Source organism: Hippoglossus hippoglossus, chromosome 17, assembly GCF_009819705.1.
Source record: "Hippoglossus hippoglossus isolate fHipHip1 chromosome 17, fHipHip1.pri, whole genome shotgun sequence".
Lineage (NCBI taxonomy): Eukaryota > Metazoa > Chordata > Actinopteri > Pleuronectiformes > Pleuronectidae > Hippoglossus > Hippoglossus hippoglossus.
The window spans coordinates 11301549-11318761 of record NC_047167.1 but is presented as its reverse complement, the minus strand read 5'-3'; the positions used below and the strand labels follow the sequence as shown (position 1 = coordinate 11318761).

Below are 17213 nucleotides of genomic sequence, written 5' to 3'. Positions count from 1 at the left end.
TGCAATACATGTAATTATTTGATGCATTGTGGGTCAGGCATTAATATTGTTCCTGTTCTGTGTTCCATTATTGAACACACATCAGGTTTCAAACTGTTGACTGAATCAAAACAGTAACAGACACAGCATCTGATTCACCGTTAATATAAAATGTGTCATTTTACTCATAATTAAACAAACAAACGTCTAAATGCTGGTTTGAAGGGAACAGGCGGAGAGCTGCTTGTAGTACCAATAATAAACATCAGGGGGCAGCAGGTTGAGGCAGTGACTGTTATAGTGACTGGAAATACACAAAACGACGAAGTGTGTTGTTTACGCATACGCTAAGTTCAAGATGGCTGCTGGAGACAACAGCGGCAGGCCTCCTTGCCTTAATTTCTCCAGCGCGGGTCCTTTGGGAAACAGCCAGCCCAGTAACAGCGTTTTCTCGATGCCTGCCTCCAACGGCGGAGGGGTCGGTGCGGCCGGGGGAGCGTCGGGAGTCGCGAGGCGTCCTAACCCGCAGCTGGGGCCTGGCGGCGGCGACAGCAACGGTGTCGCGACCGGAGCACCGCCGACTGCGCAGAACTCCCTGCAGCAGTCCGCTGCGGCAGGTGCTGCGGCAAGCGGAGCCATGGCCACCCAGGCGTCCAACATGGCAACCGCAGCGTCGAACGCGTTGCAGGCGGCCGCGCCGACCGCCACTCCGGCGGCCGCGTCCGTGCTGGTGTACCGGGAGCCGGTCTACAACTGGCAGGCTACAAAGAGCACCGTGAAGGAGCGGTTTGCTTTCCTGTTCAACAACGAGGTGCTGAGCGACGTTCATTTTCTAGTGGGCAAAGGAATGGGGGTCCAGAGGATACCTGCACACAGGTAAGAGGAGCAATATGGGAACAATGTCTACCGGCTACTTCTGAATGTGTAAGGCGTCATGTGTTGACCCGTGTGCCGCTGCTTGTTGACACCGTCAGGTTTGTTCTGGCTGTGGGGAGCGCTGTGTTCGATGCCATGTTTAACGGTGGGATGGCGACGACCTCAACGGAAATCGAGCTTCCAGATGTGGAACCAGCTGCTTTTCTCGCCCTGCTGAAGTAAGGAAGGACAGATCATGTGAACTGACGACCTGCCTGTCATTAAAGTGGACGTGTGTTGTTGTTGTTACATACAATATTTTGTCATGTTATTATGGTATATTATATAGTATGTTATTATATTATTTAAACATGGGCAAGAACTCAGTTTTGTGCAGTTATATAAAATGAAGCACAATATTTGGTCAAAAATATTTCTTAATATTTTAGCCTTTTACTCAAAATAGTTACTTTTCTATGTAAATATGGGATGTAATATATGAGTAAAATATGGATAAAAAAGCATTTTTTATCTGCCCACTTAGACGATTTTCTAAAAGTAAAGTGCACATGGGGACAGAGCTGGTACGTATAATTTAACCGATTGCCTCGTATGTTTTTAACTGGTTTTTGAATGAATCAGCAAATCTAAAAGATGTAGGTTGGGTGTTCCACAGCTGTGGGGCTATTGCCTCAAAAGCCCTGTTTCCACAAGTCATAAGACAGCTGCATAGGATAGATAGATTTATCTTATTGGATCTGAGAGAGCAAGCAGATGAATAAGGGGAGATTAGATCTGTTAGATATATGGAGGGGCCTGATGGTGCAGTGATGGATATGTGAGGGTGAGAATTTTAAACTGAATTGTAACCATCTGTTTGACCTCATGAGAAATCTAGTGGCTTTGTGGATTGCTTGTACTGTAATGAATAAGCAGCTGGTAATATTATAACTGGCATCTAAATGTAAGCTCAGACAATGCAACATCAATCAGGTTAAGCTTCCAAATCAATAAATTAGTGACATAGTAAAATTGGTCGGTCATGTATAAATTGTTGTGTTAGAGCAACTTGTAAAAGAGTTGTAAATATAATGTTTGGCATGCTTGATTTGCTAAGGATAAGCAGCTCCATTGCAGCTTAATGTTTAAGTGGTACCAATGATGACTCTATAAGCTTTGTGTACTTATTATGCTTGTGTATTTTGTTTTAAGTACACAACTTCTTAAAACGATGCACCTGGACTACAGGGTTTTGTTGAAGCCTATTTGATTGGACTCAAAAGCTTGAGTGGCATTTTCAAGACATAAAGGGAGCCTCACTAACACGTGGATTCTCCCGCAGGTTCCTCTACTCTGATGAAGTCCAGATCGGGCCTGAGACAGTGATGACCACGCTCTACACGGCTAAGAAGTACGCAGTGCCGGCCCTGGAGGCTCACTGTGTGGAGTTCCTCAAGAAGAACCTGAGAGCAGACAACGCTTTCATGCTGCTTACACAGGTCTTTGAAAAACAAATACATACAGAGAATACATGCCATGGAACTTCTTTTATTATCTAGTTTGACCGTCATCACTGAACACAAATAAATAAATCTATAAATACACAACAATGACATCCCCTATATAGCTAGAGAAATAGAGAAGGGATTTCTTGGACTAGAGAATTGCAGTTTTATCGATGTGAAACAAATCTACTTTAAAGACGTGAATCTGATCCATTGATTCATAAACTCGCTGATGCCCCACCCAGCATATTCGGCAGTATCTGAGGAATTTCCAATGCTGGTATCGGAACATCTCTACTTATTTAATCATAAACTCTTTTAACTCCCGTTGTCAGTTTTGTGAGTTTGTCATCTACATATGTACAAATGCATTTCTCAAACTGTGATGATTTTTTATTTTTTTTTTTTCAGGCTCGGCTGTTTGATGAGCCACAGCTCGCCAGCCTTTGTCTAGAAAACATTGATAAAAACACTGGAGACGCTCTTGCTGCTGAGGGCTTTACAGACATAGACCTGGGTAAATTCTGCACTCTCACACTCGATCTTGCTGTTCCTTTTTGAAGGCTATTTGTTTCAATGTGTTGTGTAGCAGGCCATTGATTTTTATGTCTCCCTCCTTTAGATACATTGGTGGCTGTGCTGGAGCGGGATACTCTTGGGGTGAGGGAGGTGCGTTTGTTCGGAGCTGCGGTGCGTTGGGCGGAGGCTGAGGCTCACAGGCAGCAGTTGCAGCCGACACCTGAAAACAAACGCAAAGTCCTGGGCAAAGCGCTCACACTCATCCGCTTCCCCCTCATGACCATTGAGGAGTTTGCTGCAGGTGAACGACAACAGAGTACACTGTCACTGTCTCTTTACTGCTCTTGCTCTTTGGCGACCTCAGACTCTTGATTATTGTCTGTTGGTTTTGTCACTGTCTCTTCAGGTCCAGCCCAGTCCAGTATTCTCACTGACAGAGAGGTGGTGAGTCTCTTTCTCCACTTCACAGTAAACCCTAAGCCCCGTGTAGAGTTCATCGACCGGCCTCGCTGCTGCCTCCGCGGGAAGGAGTGCAGCATCACACGTTTTGGACAGGTGGAGAGCCGCTGGGGGTACAGTGGGACAAGTGATCGCATACGGTGAGAGAGGAGCAGAACATTTTAAGAATTTCACAGCCTTAGGCTTTTAACAAAAATACAAACTGAATGAATTGAGATGTTGTGGCATATTAATTAATATTAATGTGTGATTTACAGATGCAATTGGCCTATGATTTCGTCTGCCAATATAATTACAGTGTAGTCAATGAAAATATGTCTACTCCACAATAGACTTATAAAAACCTTTCTTAATGTGTTCCTGTTCCCTGTTTCCTCTCAGCTTCTCAGTAAACAGAAGGATATTTGTGGTTGGTTTCGGCCTCTATGGCTCCATACACGGACCCACAGACTACCAGGTCAACATACAGGTATGGACCCTTCAGAATTCAGATGAAAGTCTCATCACTCGGCAGCCACCCAGGCAAAACCCTAGTATTTATTTCAAGAGCCACAGATGCAATTTTAATGGTCACTGGGAAATAAAAACTGCATGTACAAAATTATCAGTAAAATCAAATAACATTGAATTAAATCAAGAAAAAACATTAATATATGAAATATTTGCATCAGTGCAACAACATGATCGGCTTGGTGCTATATTTGTGATACAACTGCCATCTTTGGTTTTTTCAGACTTTTCTTTTCAGAAGTGGTTTGTCTTTCTTTTATAGCGTGTCTGATCCTGTTTAACATATTTTGGATGTTTGTGAAACCTTCTCTTCATGCAGATAATTCACACAGACAGTAACACGGTGCTGGGACAGAACGACACAGGCTTCAGCTGTGACGGCTCAGCTAACACATTCAGAGTCATGTTCAAAGAACCAGTGGAGATTCTACCCAACGTCAACTACACTGCCTGCGCAACACTTAAGGTTTGGGAATTTTTGTGAATAATGAATAAATAATATAAATCATTAAACTTGCACAATGCTATTCAGCAGTGCACTGGAGTATAGGATGTTTTATTTCCCCCCTTAATGGTTATAATAAGAAAATCTAATTTGCTTCTATTGAGTATTCAGTTTCCTCTTCCTCCTCTTTCTGACGTACAGGGTCCAGACTCTCATTATGGGACGAAGGGAATGCGAAAGGTTACATATGAGTCATCATCCACCGGCACAAAGACCTGTTTCACCTTCTGCTACGCAGCGGGCAACAACAACGGCACTTCCGTAGAGGACGGACAGATTCCTGAGGTCATCTTCTACACATAGTCACCTCCGACATGGCAACGATTTTCCATCAAATGTGACTGACTGACACCAGCGCAGGGCCACACCTCAGCAGCCCAACTGGGGACTAATCTGTCAGACATCATACTGTTCCCTCCATATAGTGTCCTACCGTCGGCCACATGGGAAGACAACTTGCTGTGAGGCGATGTAGGTCACTACATGGGGTGTAGCTCGTCATTTGAGATGCTGTCTCTCTTTCTTAGTGACTTCTTTTTATCCCATTGTGTTGTAGTGGTGCCAGTCTCTGAAACAGACATGACTGTAACAGACTCCACGGGGGAAGCAGAGAGGGAGGGAGGAGCCTCTTAGATCAATCACAGTATCCATGTCACTGCTGTGGATTGACGGCATAAGGCTTGACACTGAATTCTTCTTAAGCTGTATGATTCCCCTTCCTGTACTCTGCAGCATTTGTGCGAAGGAGAGTCGCAACTGTATGAATGTACAGTAATATCACATTTTGCCAAGAAACGATCCTCACCATTGTTCAGTATAGACCAGCATTTCACTGACATGACTTCCATAGACTTGCAGACCTCGTAGGCTTAACGGATTCTTGGCAAATTCGAACCAAACTTCATACTAATCTTAACAATATGGTTATGGTAAGCAATTTTCGGGTTTCTACATACAGTACAATCTGTGATATCTTGTGTCCTTGCTTGGTAGTTGCCTATAACCAAGATACCTTGCACTTCTTGGCCTTGCATATGTTCATTGGTTGTTCTATGGATGCACACTGATTCTTCGGATATGTTTCTATTTAGCTTTGTTTTAAAAAGTGTTGGGGAAGAACTTTCCTTCTTGGTGCGGAAGTTAAAGGGTTGTATATTAAAGTGGCATTTATTAACATTATATATGTAACTTGAAATAACTATTGATTAAAGAGTGAGGAAAACATATTGTGATGCTTGTTTCTTTAACTTTTCATGTAAAGTTAAAATTACATATTTTGAGAAATGAGCTTTCTTGTAGTCATTGAGGATTGGTTCTTCTTGTAGTGTCTGACCTTTAAATGTAACAGTGGGTTAAGCCCAGCAAATGGTTAACATAGCTGAGCATAAAGACAGGAAGTAGGGAAAGCTTGGCTTTGTCTAACGTAACAAAAAACATCTATCAGCACCTTTTTAAAAGCTCACTAATCTATGTTCTTTTTTTCATGGGATGAAATGTGAAATTACATAAAAAAGTTGATAAGTAAAATCCTGAGACGGAAATGCCAGTGGTACAGAAGTATTAGGGAAGTAAAAGTATGCAGGAATGAATTAAGTGAATGAGTGAATTTTCATTTTTCAGTGAACTGTGCCTTTAATGAAGTACAAGATCGACTATGACCTGCCCTCCATCTTGTAGAGGGATGTTGTGTTTAATCAAGTTTCTCTCTGTCGTGTAATTAGCACAAAAACCTTAGGTAAGATGTAACCAACAATTATTTTATCATCACTCTACCTGACAGTTATTGACTTTGATGAATTGAGTATTTAAAATATAAAAATAATGAAATAGCCAACTATTATTCCTTGAGTTTTCAGTTTCCATTAACTGAGAATTAGCAGGGCAGACTCGAATATTGAAGCTTCGACAGTTGCCTTATCAGTATTTGAATCTTTTTTTTTTGTTGCTGTAATTATTATACAGTATATGCATTACCACAACAACCCCAATAACCCATGAAATAAGAAATAGCAATCCATCATTATTTACTATTATGCTGGCAATTGTGGAAATTGTCACTGAAGCGACAGCCTGGCAAATATTCACATCTGAGAAGCCAATGCTGTTGAATAGTTGTATTTTTCCTCAAAAATACGATAAATGTTTAATCGCTTATCATTTCCTTTCTGTCATCAACATTTAAATCAATCAACATTTTTTTTAAATCTAGTGTACTGGTGTTTTTCTGGGTGTCTGGGGAAACACTGACACATGTATTGGGGGTCAACAGGGGCCCCTCAGAGATTAATCAGTATCAATAGTGTTGTCTAACTCACTGTCAGAAAGTCAATATTCTTATATTTCAAAATGTCAAACCTTCCCTTCAGCTTCTCTCAGCTGACTGACGCAATAACACAATTTCAGGAGTCACATTTTTCATCATGAGTTTTAATTCAGTACATCCACTGAACAAAGGTGCAATCCAGGAAGCTTTAAATTCTGTAACACTTTAATGTAATTCCCATGGTTTTATCTGGCCATGACCCATTTAAATACGCGTTATTGCAGCAGTATCACAGTGCACTGAACAGGGATGTGGAGGAATAGAAGAAACAAGGAATTTATAATACTACTGCTTTAATCTAATTGTTCCCCAAAACCCTTGCCCTAGGCACTTGGTGTCCTGTAGCTGTGAAATGAAAAAAAAGATAGCATTGCGGCTTCCACTAGCCTCAAACGAATACTTAAGCATTGTTTCTGCTCCGGACTCATAGCCAAACAATTTTGTGCAACGTATCTGTAAGCCTGTGCAAAGATTTTAAAGTGCCCACGGGGTAGGGTTTAGAGAATGATTTGGTTTTTATCTTTTTAATCCAGGGTCAGAGTTTACAGTTTGTCCAAGTAGTTGTCGAGGAGGGGGATGCCTTCTTTCAGGCCTTTGCGTTTCCTAATTTCAGCAACAACTTGGTGGGATCTGCAGGTGGGGTCGCTGGGGTCCCCCTGGAGAATCTGCCAGTGGTCAAACACACACTGAGGGAAGGCCTGTCCTCCAGTGTTACTGCGCAGGTCAGCTGTGAACCCTGGAGCAAATAAACACATATAAATAGAACTGCTCTCTCTGCCAACCATGTGACTCTGATCAGCTGGAATTGCTTAACATCTTCATCAAGTTTGGTTTGTTGTAAACAAATGAATCTGAGGATGCATCATAGACTGAAAATATATATGGATGACATGACTGCCGCCTAAAAACGAAGCCAAGGTATCTTGATCGCCACCTGGTGGCTGGCTGCCGTATAGGTCATTAATCCTGCCTATTAGTTAATAGGACATGGAAGAAATTTAACTAAAACACCAAAGTATAAGTCAAATACATTTTTCTCAAACAAAGCTTTCTGTCATTTTAGTTGGTCGTTATAATACTGGTGTTTGTTCAAGTGCTAATTTTTCAGTCAGTTTAGTTTTAATGAATTATCTGATGCTATTAAAAACAGGGTGAAGCGTCATGAAGAGACTGACTCGTGATTCGTCTAGCAAGTGTATCGGAGGGACCTCGCTACCATGGTTCAATACCCCGATCACTACTGCACAGACTCTGGCTCCAGGATTTTTTGCTTCGTTTCTTGATAGTGGGAGGAAGTCAATCGTCCATCTTTATAAACAGTCTATGATACGCACGAACATTTTTCAGTGTCCTTCTTCATATAATTTTACAATATTTAAAATAATCACAATTAAAACTCTAACATGGATCTTCATGTACAGACACTTCAAAGTGCATATTTAATCTATTCATACTTCATTTTATTCAACTCTATTGGGTCAAACTAGTGAAATACCATTTTATCATGAAACTACAGGTTTAATAGTTAGATCCAACAACAACAGATTCACAGACTGATACACAAACTCACCAAATGACTCGTTGACGGGCAGGAAGGCTTTCACCACGAACATGGGAGTTCCCATCACCTGGGATTCCTCGAACACGTGACCTCGTTTCCTGTTTAACACGCCATAGATCCCGCCGACCACCTGCTCGGGGCACTGTACAAATACGAGGCACAGCGGTCAGAAATACCCGTTAAACTGGCTCGAAGCAGTTGAACATAAACAGCAAGATACTTGATTAATGTTTAACATTTTATGGGGATTGTATGCTTAGTGTGTGTAAGGTATGATTCTCTATCTGTTCAAATATACTCACAGAAAATGTAGTCTAGAATATATTGACATGAAGGGTCATAGATTTACAGAATTAACAGTCTTGTTTTATCACTTTGTTTTGGAGGTCGCCCGCCTCCACACATACCTGTATCTCCACCAGGTAAATGGGCTCCATGAGACGGGGCTGAGCGGTGAGCTGGCAGGCGTACAGGACCCTACGAGCTGTGGGAATAATCTGTCCTCCACCACGGTGGATGGCGTCTGTGTGCAGCGTCACGTCATAAATGTCGAAGCGAATTGATCGCATGTTTTCCTCACACAGCGCGCCCTGCAGGATGAAGACAGAGAATGCATCATTATTTTCTGGAGGATGCGAGCACATGTCCAAGTAGTGAAATGTAACTGCAGTCACAATGAATCGCTGCCCACCTCTTTGGTTGCCCACTGGAAACCGGCCACCACACTGTCCTTGATCTCGTTGAGGTACTGAACTCCCTTCGTCATGTCTATCAGCAGGTTGGGCCCGGACCCATCTGGACCGAAGCACCAGATCTTCCTGGCCTCCGTCACCTCCCACTCGTACTTGTCAGCAAGGTAACGAGCGCGAACCTTCAGCTCCTGCCGAGCGCTGACGTCCCCCTTCTCGATATCCTCACCCAGGCCGTCGGGGAAAGGACGGGACTTCATGAAGAGACGATTGTGCTTGTTGGGCGACTTGGACAAACACATCTGGTCTGATTCTTCTGACACTGTCTCTCTGTAAGACACGACTGGGTCTGATTTCTGGAGAGAGATGAAGGGAGAGGACATCAGACTTGAGAATAGGGGTGGTAGTGCAATAAGGTGAGGATCATATGAGTTCATTTAAAGGTTCAGTGTGTAGACCTTGGTGACATCTAGTGGTGAAGTTGAATGTTGCAGAATAACCCTCATCTCACTCTCCCCTTCCAAACATGAAAGAGAACCTGTGGTAGTCTTCAGTTGTCATAAAAAGGTGTTTTGAAGGTAAAAAACATGGCGGCCTCTGTAGAGAGGACCCGCTCCTGATGTAAATATAAAGTGTTTAAATATAAAGGGCTGATTCTAGGGTAAAGAAACCAACAATTCGTACAATGTAGTTGATTACACATTAGTGAAAACATCACTAGGATTATTATATATTCAATTTCTGCCAATAGATCCTTTTCACCTAAATCATACACACTGAACCTTTAAGTCTGAGCAGCGAGGCTCAAATATGTGCCAGGTCTTGGCTCTTATTTTAATTTACTGTGTTCAGATGAGACTTGTTTTACAAAACTTTATATTCAAACACTTTGTAAGCATCACAAGAAAAAAAAAATGTGCAACATCCTGAAGTTTAGGAATTTAAACATTTTTGTCTTTCAATTGCTTTCAACTGCATTTGTTTGTTTATTAGTTAGCAGGATTAAGCAGGATTGAGCAAACACTACACAACAGATTTCCATGACGTTTTATGGAGGGGTGGGGCATGAACCAAAGGAAGAACCGGGATGCAGGAATTTTATCGTAACATTGTGAGATAGGGCGATTTTTAACATTTTCATTGATCTCTCACAAATAATACATGGATATTGATGATAAAAATCTGGCATGTCTCTGGGACTGATACTTATGAGTGTGTGTAATTTGGTGCAGATCAGATTTAGTGCTATTCTAGTTCACATAATTTCGCTATGACAATATTTGATGTTTTTGAATTTGAAGTAGTGTGCTTGAATTTGTTGGGGAATCGGAAATATCTGATATCAGTCGGGTGAAGAAGCTTGACATGTTTTTCACCTCATGTAACTGGTTCCATGTAAACTGGTTCCATGTAAATACATCATGTTGAATTCGTTTCTGATTCAGCTTAATAACATTAACCTGCACATCTTATTGAAAGACCTCTGTCCCTCTGTTCAGGCCGTCTCACCTTCAGTGGAATGCAGGCGTGGTCCTCCTCCAGGTCTTTCAGGCAGATCTCCAGGTGCAGCTCCCCCGCCCCGGCGACGATGTGCTCCCCGGACTCCTCGATGATGCACTGCACCATGGGGTCGGACTTGGCCAGGCGCTTCAGACCCTCCACCAGCTTGGGCAGGTCAGCAGGGTTCCTGGCCTCCACAGCGACTCTGACCACTGGGCTCACGCTAAACTTCATCACCCTCATGTTGTGGGCCTGCGGACAGAGCCACCAAGTTAACAATTGTGACAATACCTCATTATAAACACACTGTACAGAAAGGGCATGTCCCAGTTCACCCCTTAGCCCTACCACTTGGTCTAAACCCTTTGTTTTGAACATGGCCATGAAGGCGTGGTGTTGTCTCACTTCTCTATGTGATGTAGAGGTAGTGGCCATCTAGCTCTTCAAACACCCTTTCAAACGTAGTGTATTTAGGACCCCCCCTAAACATGCTGAAGAATGCCAGAATTAATATAACGTTAGTTGATATTGTTTGTCACTGTAATAACGTTGGTTGGCTGCTGTTGACATAGCAAGTGGTGTCCCAGCTCCTAGGGGAAGATATTCTAGCCCTACCCCTTGTGGCTCCGTTTGGAGGGGACCCTACCCAGCAAGGGGCCCCTCATATCTAGGTGTAGGGCCAAGGGAGAGGAATCGGGACAGGCCACACCACTGTTTGTTGCATGAAGGAGGGAGGAAAAAAGCAATACTTGTTCAAAGGTGGTAATGGTCCCTGTCTTAATAAGGTACTGGTCGACTCCAACAAGACCCACGATGTTGCCGCATGGGACGTCTTCAATAGGCTCCACATAGCGGCCCATCATCAGAATGGTCCTGGATAAAAGAAGAGAATTACGTTTGATGAACAAGTTGCCAACAAATAACCTGGAAACACAAGAGGAGCAGAGATGCTCTAGTTTCTAAACAAGACACGCTCACCTCTGGATGGGTTTGCAGTAGAGGTCCTCTTTCTTGCCGGGGGTGAAGTTTGGCCCCATGATGCGAACTTTCTGACCAGTGGACACACATCCAGAGAACACACGGCCAAAGGCGTAGAAACGACCCTTGTCGGTGGTTGGCACCATCTTGGAGATGTACATCATCAGCGGAGCCTTGGGGTCACAGTTCTTGATACCTGAAAAGAGAGAATATGTTCAGCTCAACATCTAAATGAAGTAATTGTCAAGTTGCTCCTAATTAAATGATGTCTCGTCCATGTTGCACTGACCCATGGCAACCTCGTCGTCTCCTGGCCCCTCGTACAGCAGCTCACAGCGGTATCTCTGTGCAGTGACGGGGGAGGGCAGGTGGATGGTGATCATCTGGAGCAGGGCCTCTCCAGCCGGCAGCCAGCGACGCATCACGGCCTTCAGCAGGGGCTTCCCCTCCTTCTCCCTGTCCTCCGAGTCCAGTTTGACGTCCAGCTTCTCAATGAGTTTGGCCGCCTCGTCCTTGTTGAAGTTCATGATGGCATCGAACACCTAAGAGGAAAATGAGAGAGGGCGAATACAAATCAAGACATCCTCTTTTATTTATTTAGTTATTATGATGACGTAATAGTTTAATGATTACTTTTTGTTGGCAGAGAAATGAAACAATACTCATGAAAACTGGTGCAGTCTAAAGCCGTTTCCAGACAGGAACTCTGGAAAATTCATCAGATAAATTAAGCTCTTATTAAACTCTAGGTTTTTCAAGATGTATTTTCAGTTACCTTGAAGATGGGGTCCAAAACAAGCTGGGAAAAGGTGCGAGGGAGTTTCTGACCATCGGGACCGGTGGCTGTCTTACTGAATTTGCCGACACTTGGATCAAAATATCTGGAAGAGGCATAAAATATTTAACAACCATGCTTTACAGCCTGGCAACCTTTCTCTATCAATGCACTTGTGTTTACCTCTCTCCCCACAGCTTCTTCATCATGTCCTCCACTTTCTTACACCTCTCTGCTGGTCCCAGCTGAGCATATCCTTTAGAAGCAAACTTCGCCACGTACATCTCAGCAAACTGCTTTAGGGTGAATGCCCAGCCGTGGAGGCCAGAGCCGAACCCGACTGTGCCGATGATAGGGTCAATCTGAGAGAGAAGAGCCCATTCGTCTTTGCTATCACAAATAAAATGCTGTTTCTTTAAATTCAAGCTGTATTAGTGCACAAGTGTGTGTCTGTGGTGCATGTGCCGTACCATGATGCTTCCCATGGGTCCTCCCTCGTCCTCTCCATAGGTGGAGATAATGACGTTGACGTTCTCCACGATACGCTGGAAAGTCTGGAAGAGCTCTTCGGGCTTCAGCTGCAGCTCGAGCAGAGCGCGGTCCATCTTGTTCATCATCAGAACCGGTTTGATACGCTCAGCGATGGCCTGCCGCAGCACGGTCTCCGTTTGTACACACACGCCTGGCAGAGGAAGCAAGCAGGTGAGCGTGTGAAGGGCACGTGTGAGATGGGGGACGCAAAGATGTGAAACATTGTGCGATTACCTGAGACACAGTCCACCACCACCAGGGCTCCGTCAGTCACCCTGAGGGCAGCGGTGACCTCAGAGGAGAAGTCAACGTGACCCGGAGAATCAATGAGGTTGATGAGGAAGCCGTTGCCGTCTTTACTCTGCTTGATAAACGCCAAGTCATTGTCTTCGAGCTCGTAGTACAAGGAGATGGCCCTGAGTCACAGAGAGGGCGTCATTTAAAGTCTGGACATGTGTTTGTCTATCAACACCAATTCATCTTAAAATAAGTATAAGGAATGAATACAAAAAAGAATAAATTAAACTGAATACTTTTCTTCAGTGAGTCAAGAGAGGCTGACGAGCTAAGTTCAAGTCTTATTCACTGACCCAACTCAAACTGTTTCAGTGAGTATTTATAAAAGCAAATCAGTGTCAGTGCTGATACATTTACTGGCTTCAGATTGAAACATCTTGGGTGAATTTTTATAAAAAACAATGTGTCTTCTCTAAACATCTTTAAAATTTACATTTTATTAAAGGAACTAGAAAGCTAGATTAATGATTTCTTGGGACAAACATCAAAGTTGAGATTGTTCTACTTAATAGATAATAAGTAAAATTCTGTATGTAGGATATAAATCTGTATACACACACACATTTACTGAATTAGTATCGTCATCAGCCCCAAAAATCTGTTGGGCTCTAGCTGAAACGATATTTATATTATTAATAGTATTTCATATTAATAACAGGCCCAATGTGATTCTGTGTCAATGTTTCTTTCTTCTGTGATGTTGTAGACTGAAAATTAAAGGCCCCGAGAGTCAGTTGTGCAGTGGTTTTCTCATGTTGTCAATCAATCTGATCAACCCACAGCCAAGGTCCTGATGAAGCTCAGATGTATTTCTAAGGGTAAAATTCATAAATGATACCTAAGTATGTTTCCCCACCCAAAATTGAAATAAAGTTATTGCACACTTTTTGATTAATATTACAAAACAATTAAGAATTCTTGGGACTTCCAACCAAGTTTTCAGGACCTTCACTGTTTTGCACAAAAACACGGAGCTGTTTCTGAGCCCTCTGCTCTGAGGCAACGCACGTTGATTTGATGGTGATGCAGCGCTCCTGCTCGTCTTTGCGCGTGTCTGTGAAACGCGTCTCCCCTGCCCGGGACGATGCGATGATCCCGGCCTTGGACACCAGCGAGTCAGTCAGCGTGGACTTGCCGTGATCCACGTGGGCGATCACGGACATGTTTCTGATGTTGGACTTCTTGTCCATGATGGCACGGATCTGATCCACTGTGAAGTTCACCTGGTGGAGAAGGAGAGGGAGGGTGAGGGGTCCGAGTGGAGTTATAAAAAGAAAGACATGTCTGTAACTGAATCCATGGGCCTGATCAACACCGCATGAAGACTTCACCTTCTGGTCTCTGACCAACACCAGAAGTACTGAATCACTAGCACCAGATTTCTCAATCATGCAGGGAGCAGAATGTTATCAATGTTAGACCTTAAATTACAATTAAAATGTTGCAAATATATAGAAATACGCCAAATAATGATTTGAAATATTAATTAACAGACAAAACATATGTGTTTCAATATGTGCATAATGATTGAGGGCTTAAACTGCTTTATAATATTATATATAATCAGTTTATTTTGATCTGGAGGTTATGTTTTCCCAGTCGTCCCTTTGTTTGTTGATTGGTTTGTATGTTTGTATGTGAGCAAGACTACACAAAAAATACTGGACGGATTAACACGGAACTTGGTGAAAGAGTGTGGTACAGGTCAGGGAAGAACCCATTACAATTTCATGCAGATCTGGCAAAATAAAGGTGGGGCATAAATTGAGAAATAAAATTGATGTTTGCATAAATTAGGGGACTTTTAAGACCATGAAAATATTATTTAAAAAATAAATCACCATAGTGGGTTTAAATTGACCTATTATAAAACTACTAACTAATATGACAGAAAAGCAAGGGCCAAACATTGATAGTATAGATATCTAACATAATTCTAGCAGTAATTTATATAACAATTCCATGATCCTAATCCTAGATATCCAGGCTGAGTAATATCATAGTCATAGATGATTTAAGGCCATTTGAAGCCATCCACCATGGTGAGGCAGTGCTGCAGCTCTGTGTAGGTGACGTCTTTATTGGAGGCCTACATATATTTAACTACATATTTCTGTCGCCCCCTCTAGACCGGTCTAAATCTGCGGTTTATGGTGATTGCAGGATTCACCGAAATGCACATGAGAGCAGTCAGGACCATGTCCCCTCACAGCTTGATATTAAAAGATGTGCTGTGAACGTCACTGAGGCCCAGGCAGCTTTTAGGCCACAGCCCTGCTTCTAATCAGCTGCTGCGTATATAACACACACACACACACACACAAACACACACCCCGATCCTCCATCTGCACACTCATCACGTCACAAAACACCCGGCATCGGCATCCGTGGGAGCCGCACTCGCCCCTGACAGCCTCCGCAGCTTGTTGCACTCAAACCGTCATAATGATCCAGAGGAGCCGCTGACAGCCTGGTTTTCTTTCTCCTGCTTCAAACATATCAAATACACAATAAGAGCACACGCACAAACACTGTTGACTCACCATTTTGTCTGCAGGTGGTTGGTCTTCGTGTGAGACGGTTTATTGCTGTGAACTCTTGAGGACAAACAGTCCCGGTGCTGCTGCTGCTGCTGCTGCTGCAGGGAAGAGGCTGCAGCAGGGGGCGCTGATGAGATACAGTGTGTGTGCGTGTTTGTGTGGCTGTGCGAACGCACTGCTGCACCATTCAGTCCCTGCTGGGAATGTTAGTGCGTTTTCGTTATTCTCTTTGTATGCTGTTTTCATTATTTAAAAAGTTAGTCTTCATAGCAACGTCACACCCAACTCTCTTTGATTTTTCCTTGGAAGAACGAAGGCACAATTTTGGCTTTATTCCTTTTAGTTTGAGTAAGTTTATCTCATATTCTGTGTGTAAAGATGGAAGAAGCGTCGCCACTGCCTGCCACTATACAGAAATGAAGCCAACATCGATATGAATGCTGCCATCTTGCACAATCGCAGTCAGTAGTGATCGGGCTATGTTGCCATGGTGGCGAGATCTTTAGAAGTTTTGGACCATTTAAAAAAGGCACATTGACACCTAAATTCAAAATGTTTATACACTTTACATAGACTAATTCAGTTCATATATGACTCAGCTTTTCTGACTCAGTCACTTCTACACATCAGTTAGACTTCATTTTCATCAGTGAGTCATATTCAGGGGATTATTTATGCGGATGTTTATTTCTTGAATTATGATGCAAATGATAAAACTGTACACAAAATGATTCAGGGGCAAATTTACAAACTTAATGCGAGGGATATTTACCTAGACTCCTATGGATGAAATACAAATATAGAAAACTTCACTATACATACAAAAATAATAAATAACAGTTATAATGCAGATACATCTAATGATGTCTGTTGATATCCATGCTTTTTTGTCACTATATCGCTTTTGAATTAAATAGTGAGAGGGTGGAAAATGATCATTTGTGTTACTGAAATTTAACCAGATGAAAGAAGCCCAAAAGAACATCTACCACTTGCAGCAACAACACAGCGGTTGGGTTCATTCTTCCTTGTCAAAGATCATCTGAGGTTTTACCACTTCAGGATGCAGGAGCAGTTGTCTGCCAGCTGAGGGCAGAGCAGCACCAAGCATCTATAGGGGAGGTTGAGAGAAACTGAAATGAGGGGGGGGGGGGGGGACCTTCACTTACATATGAACATGTATGTGAAGGGGACTTGGATGATTTCTGTTTCCTCTGTGCACTCAATTCTACGTGCTTAGAGGAGAAAGACAGCTCTGCTCTGAAATATACATTCTTCACAGATGCAGCATCGCAGACATAATGGGCCCACAAGAGAGCGGCTGAGTTCCTGACTTCATAGATTAATGCTGTAGAGGAACAGAAAAGTAACTAAAAGTACAAAAGTAACTAAAAAGTAACTAAAAGTACGAAAGTAACTAAAAAGTACAAAAGTAACTAAAAGTACAAAAGTAACTAAAAAGTAACTAAATGTACAAAAGTAACTAAAAAGTAACTAAAAGTACCCTAATTATTGCTGGAGGAGGAATTAACCAAGCATATCTGTTTTTTATTACCTGAAACCACCAGCTTGCAATTAACATCGACTGATAACTGATCTATAAAGTATCAATACATTTTTAACCATGAAAAATCCCATTCATTAACTTAAAACAACCCTGTATGAACATTAGAAAGTGGAATTGTCT

General features: G+C 42.6%; 2 protein-coding genes across 2 annotated transcripts; one reads left to right on the top strand and one right to left on the bottom strand.

The window, feature by feature from the left end:
* The first annotated feature begins 309 nt into the window (after positions 1–309).
* On the top strand, positions 310–5558 carry LOC117778771 (BTB/POZ domain-containing protein 2-like). The gene is made up of 9 exons (XM_034614554.1): positions 310–855; positions 954–1073; positions 2177–2333; positions 2751–2856; positions 2962–3159; positions 3265–3457; positions 3699–3786; positions 4147–4293; positions 4474–5558. Exons 1-9 carry the CDS (start codon positions 338–340, stop codon positions 4633–4635), a joined length of 1689 nt encoding a protein of 562 aa, XP_034470445.1. The 5' UTR covers positions 310–337; the 3' UTR covers positions 4636–5558.
* Positions 5559–6936: 1378 nt separating this feature from the next.
* LOC117778768 (elongation factor 2) lies at positions 6937–15686 on the bottom strand. The gene is made up of 14 exons (XM_034614551.1): positions 15530–15686; positions 13995–14209; positions 12924–13105; positions 12629–12840; positions 12342–12520; positions 12159–12264; positions 11673–11925; positions 11384–11579; positions 11155–11278; positions 10415–10657; positions 8908–9261; positions 8624–8806; positions 8226–8358; positions 6937–7391 (listed from the first exon to the last, which is right to left on the bottom strand). Exons 1-14 carry the CDS (start codon positions 15530–15532, stop codon positions 7198–7200), a joined length of 2577 nt encoding a protein of 858 aa, XP_034470442.1. The 5' UTR covers positions 15533–15686; the 3' UTR covers positions 6937–7197.
* Between the last annotated feature and the right edge of the window lie 1527 nt (positions 15687–17213).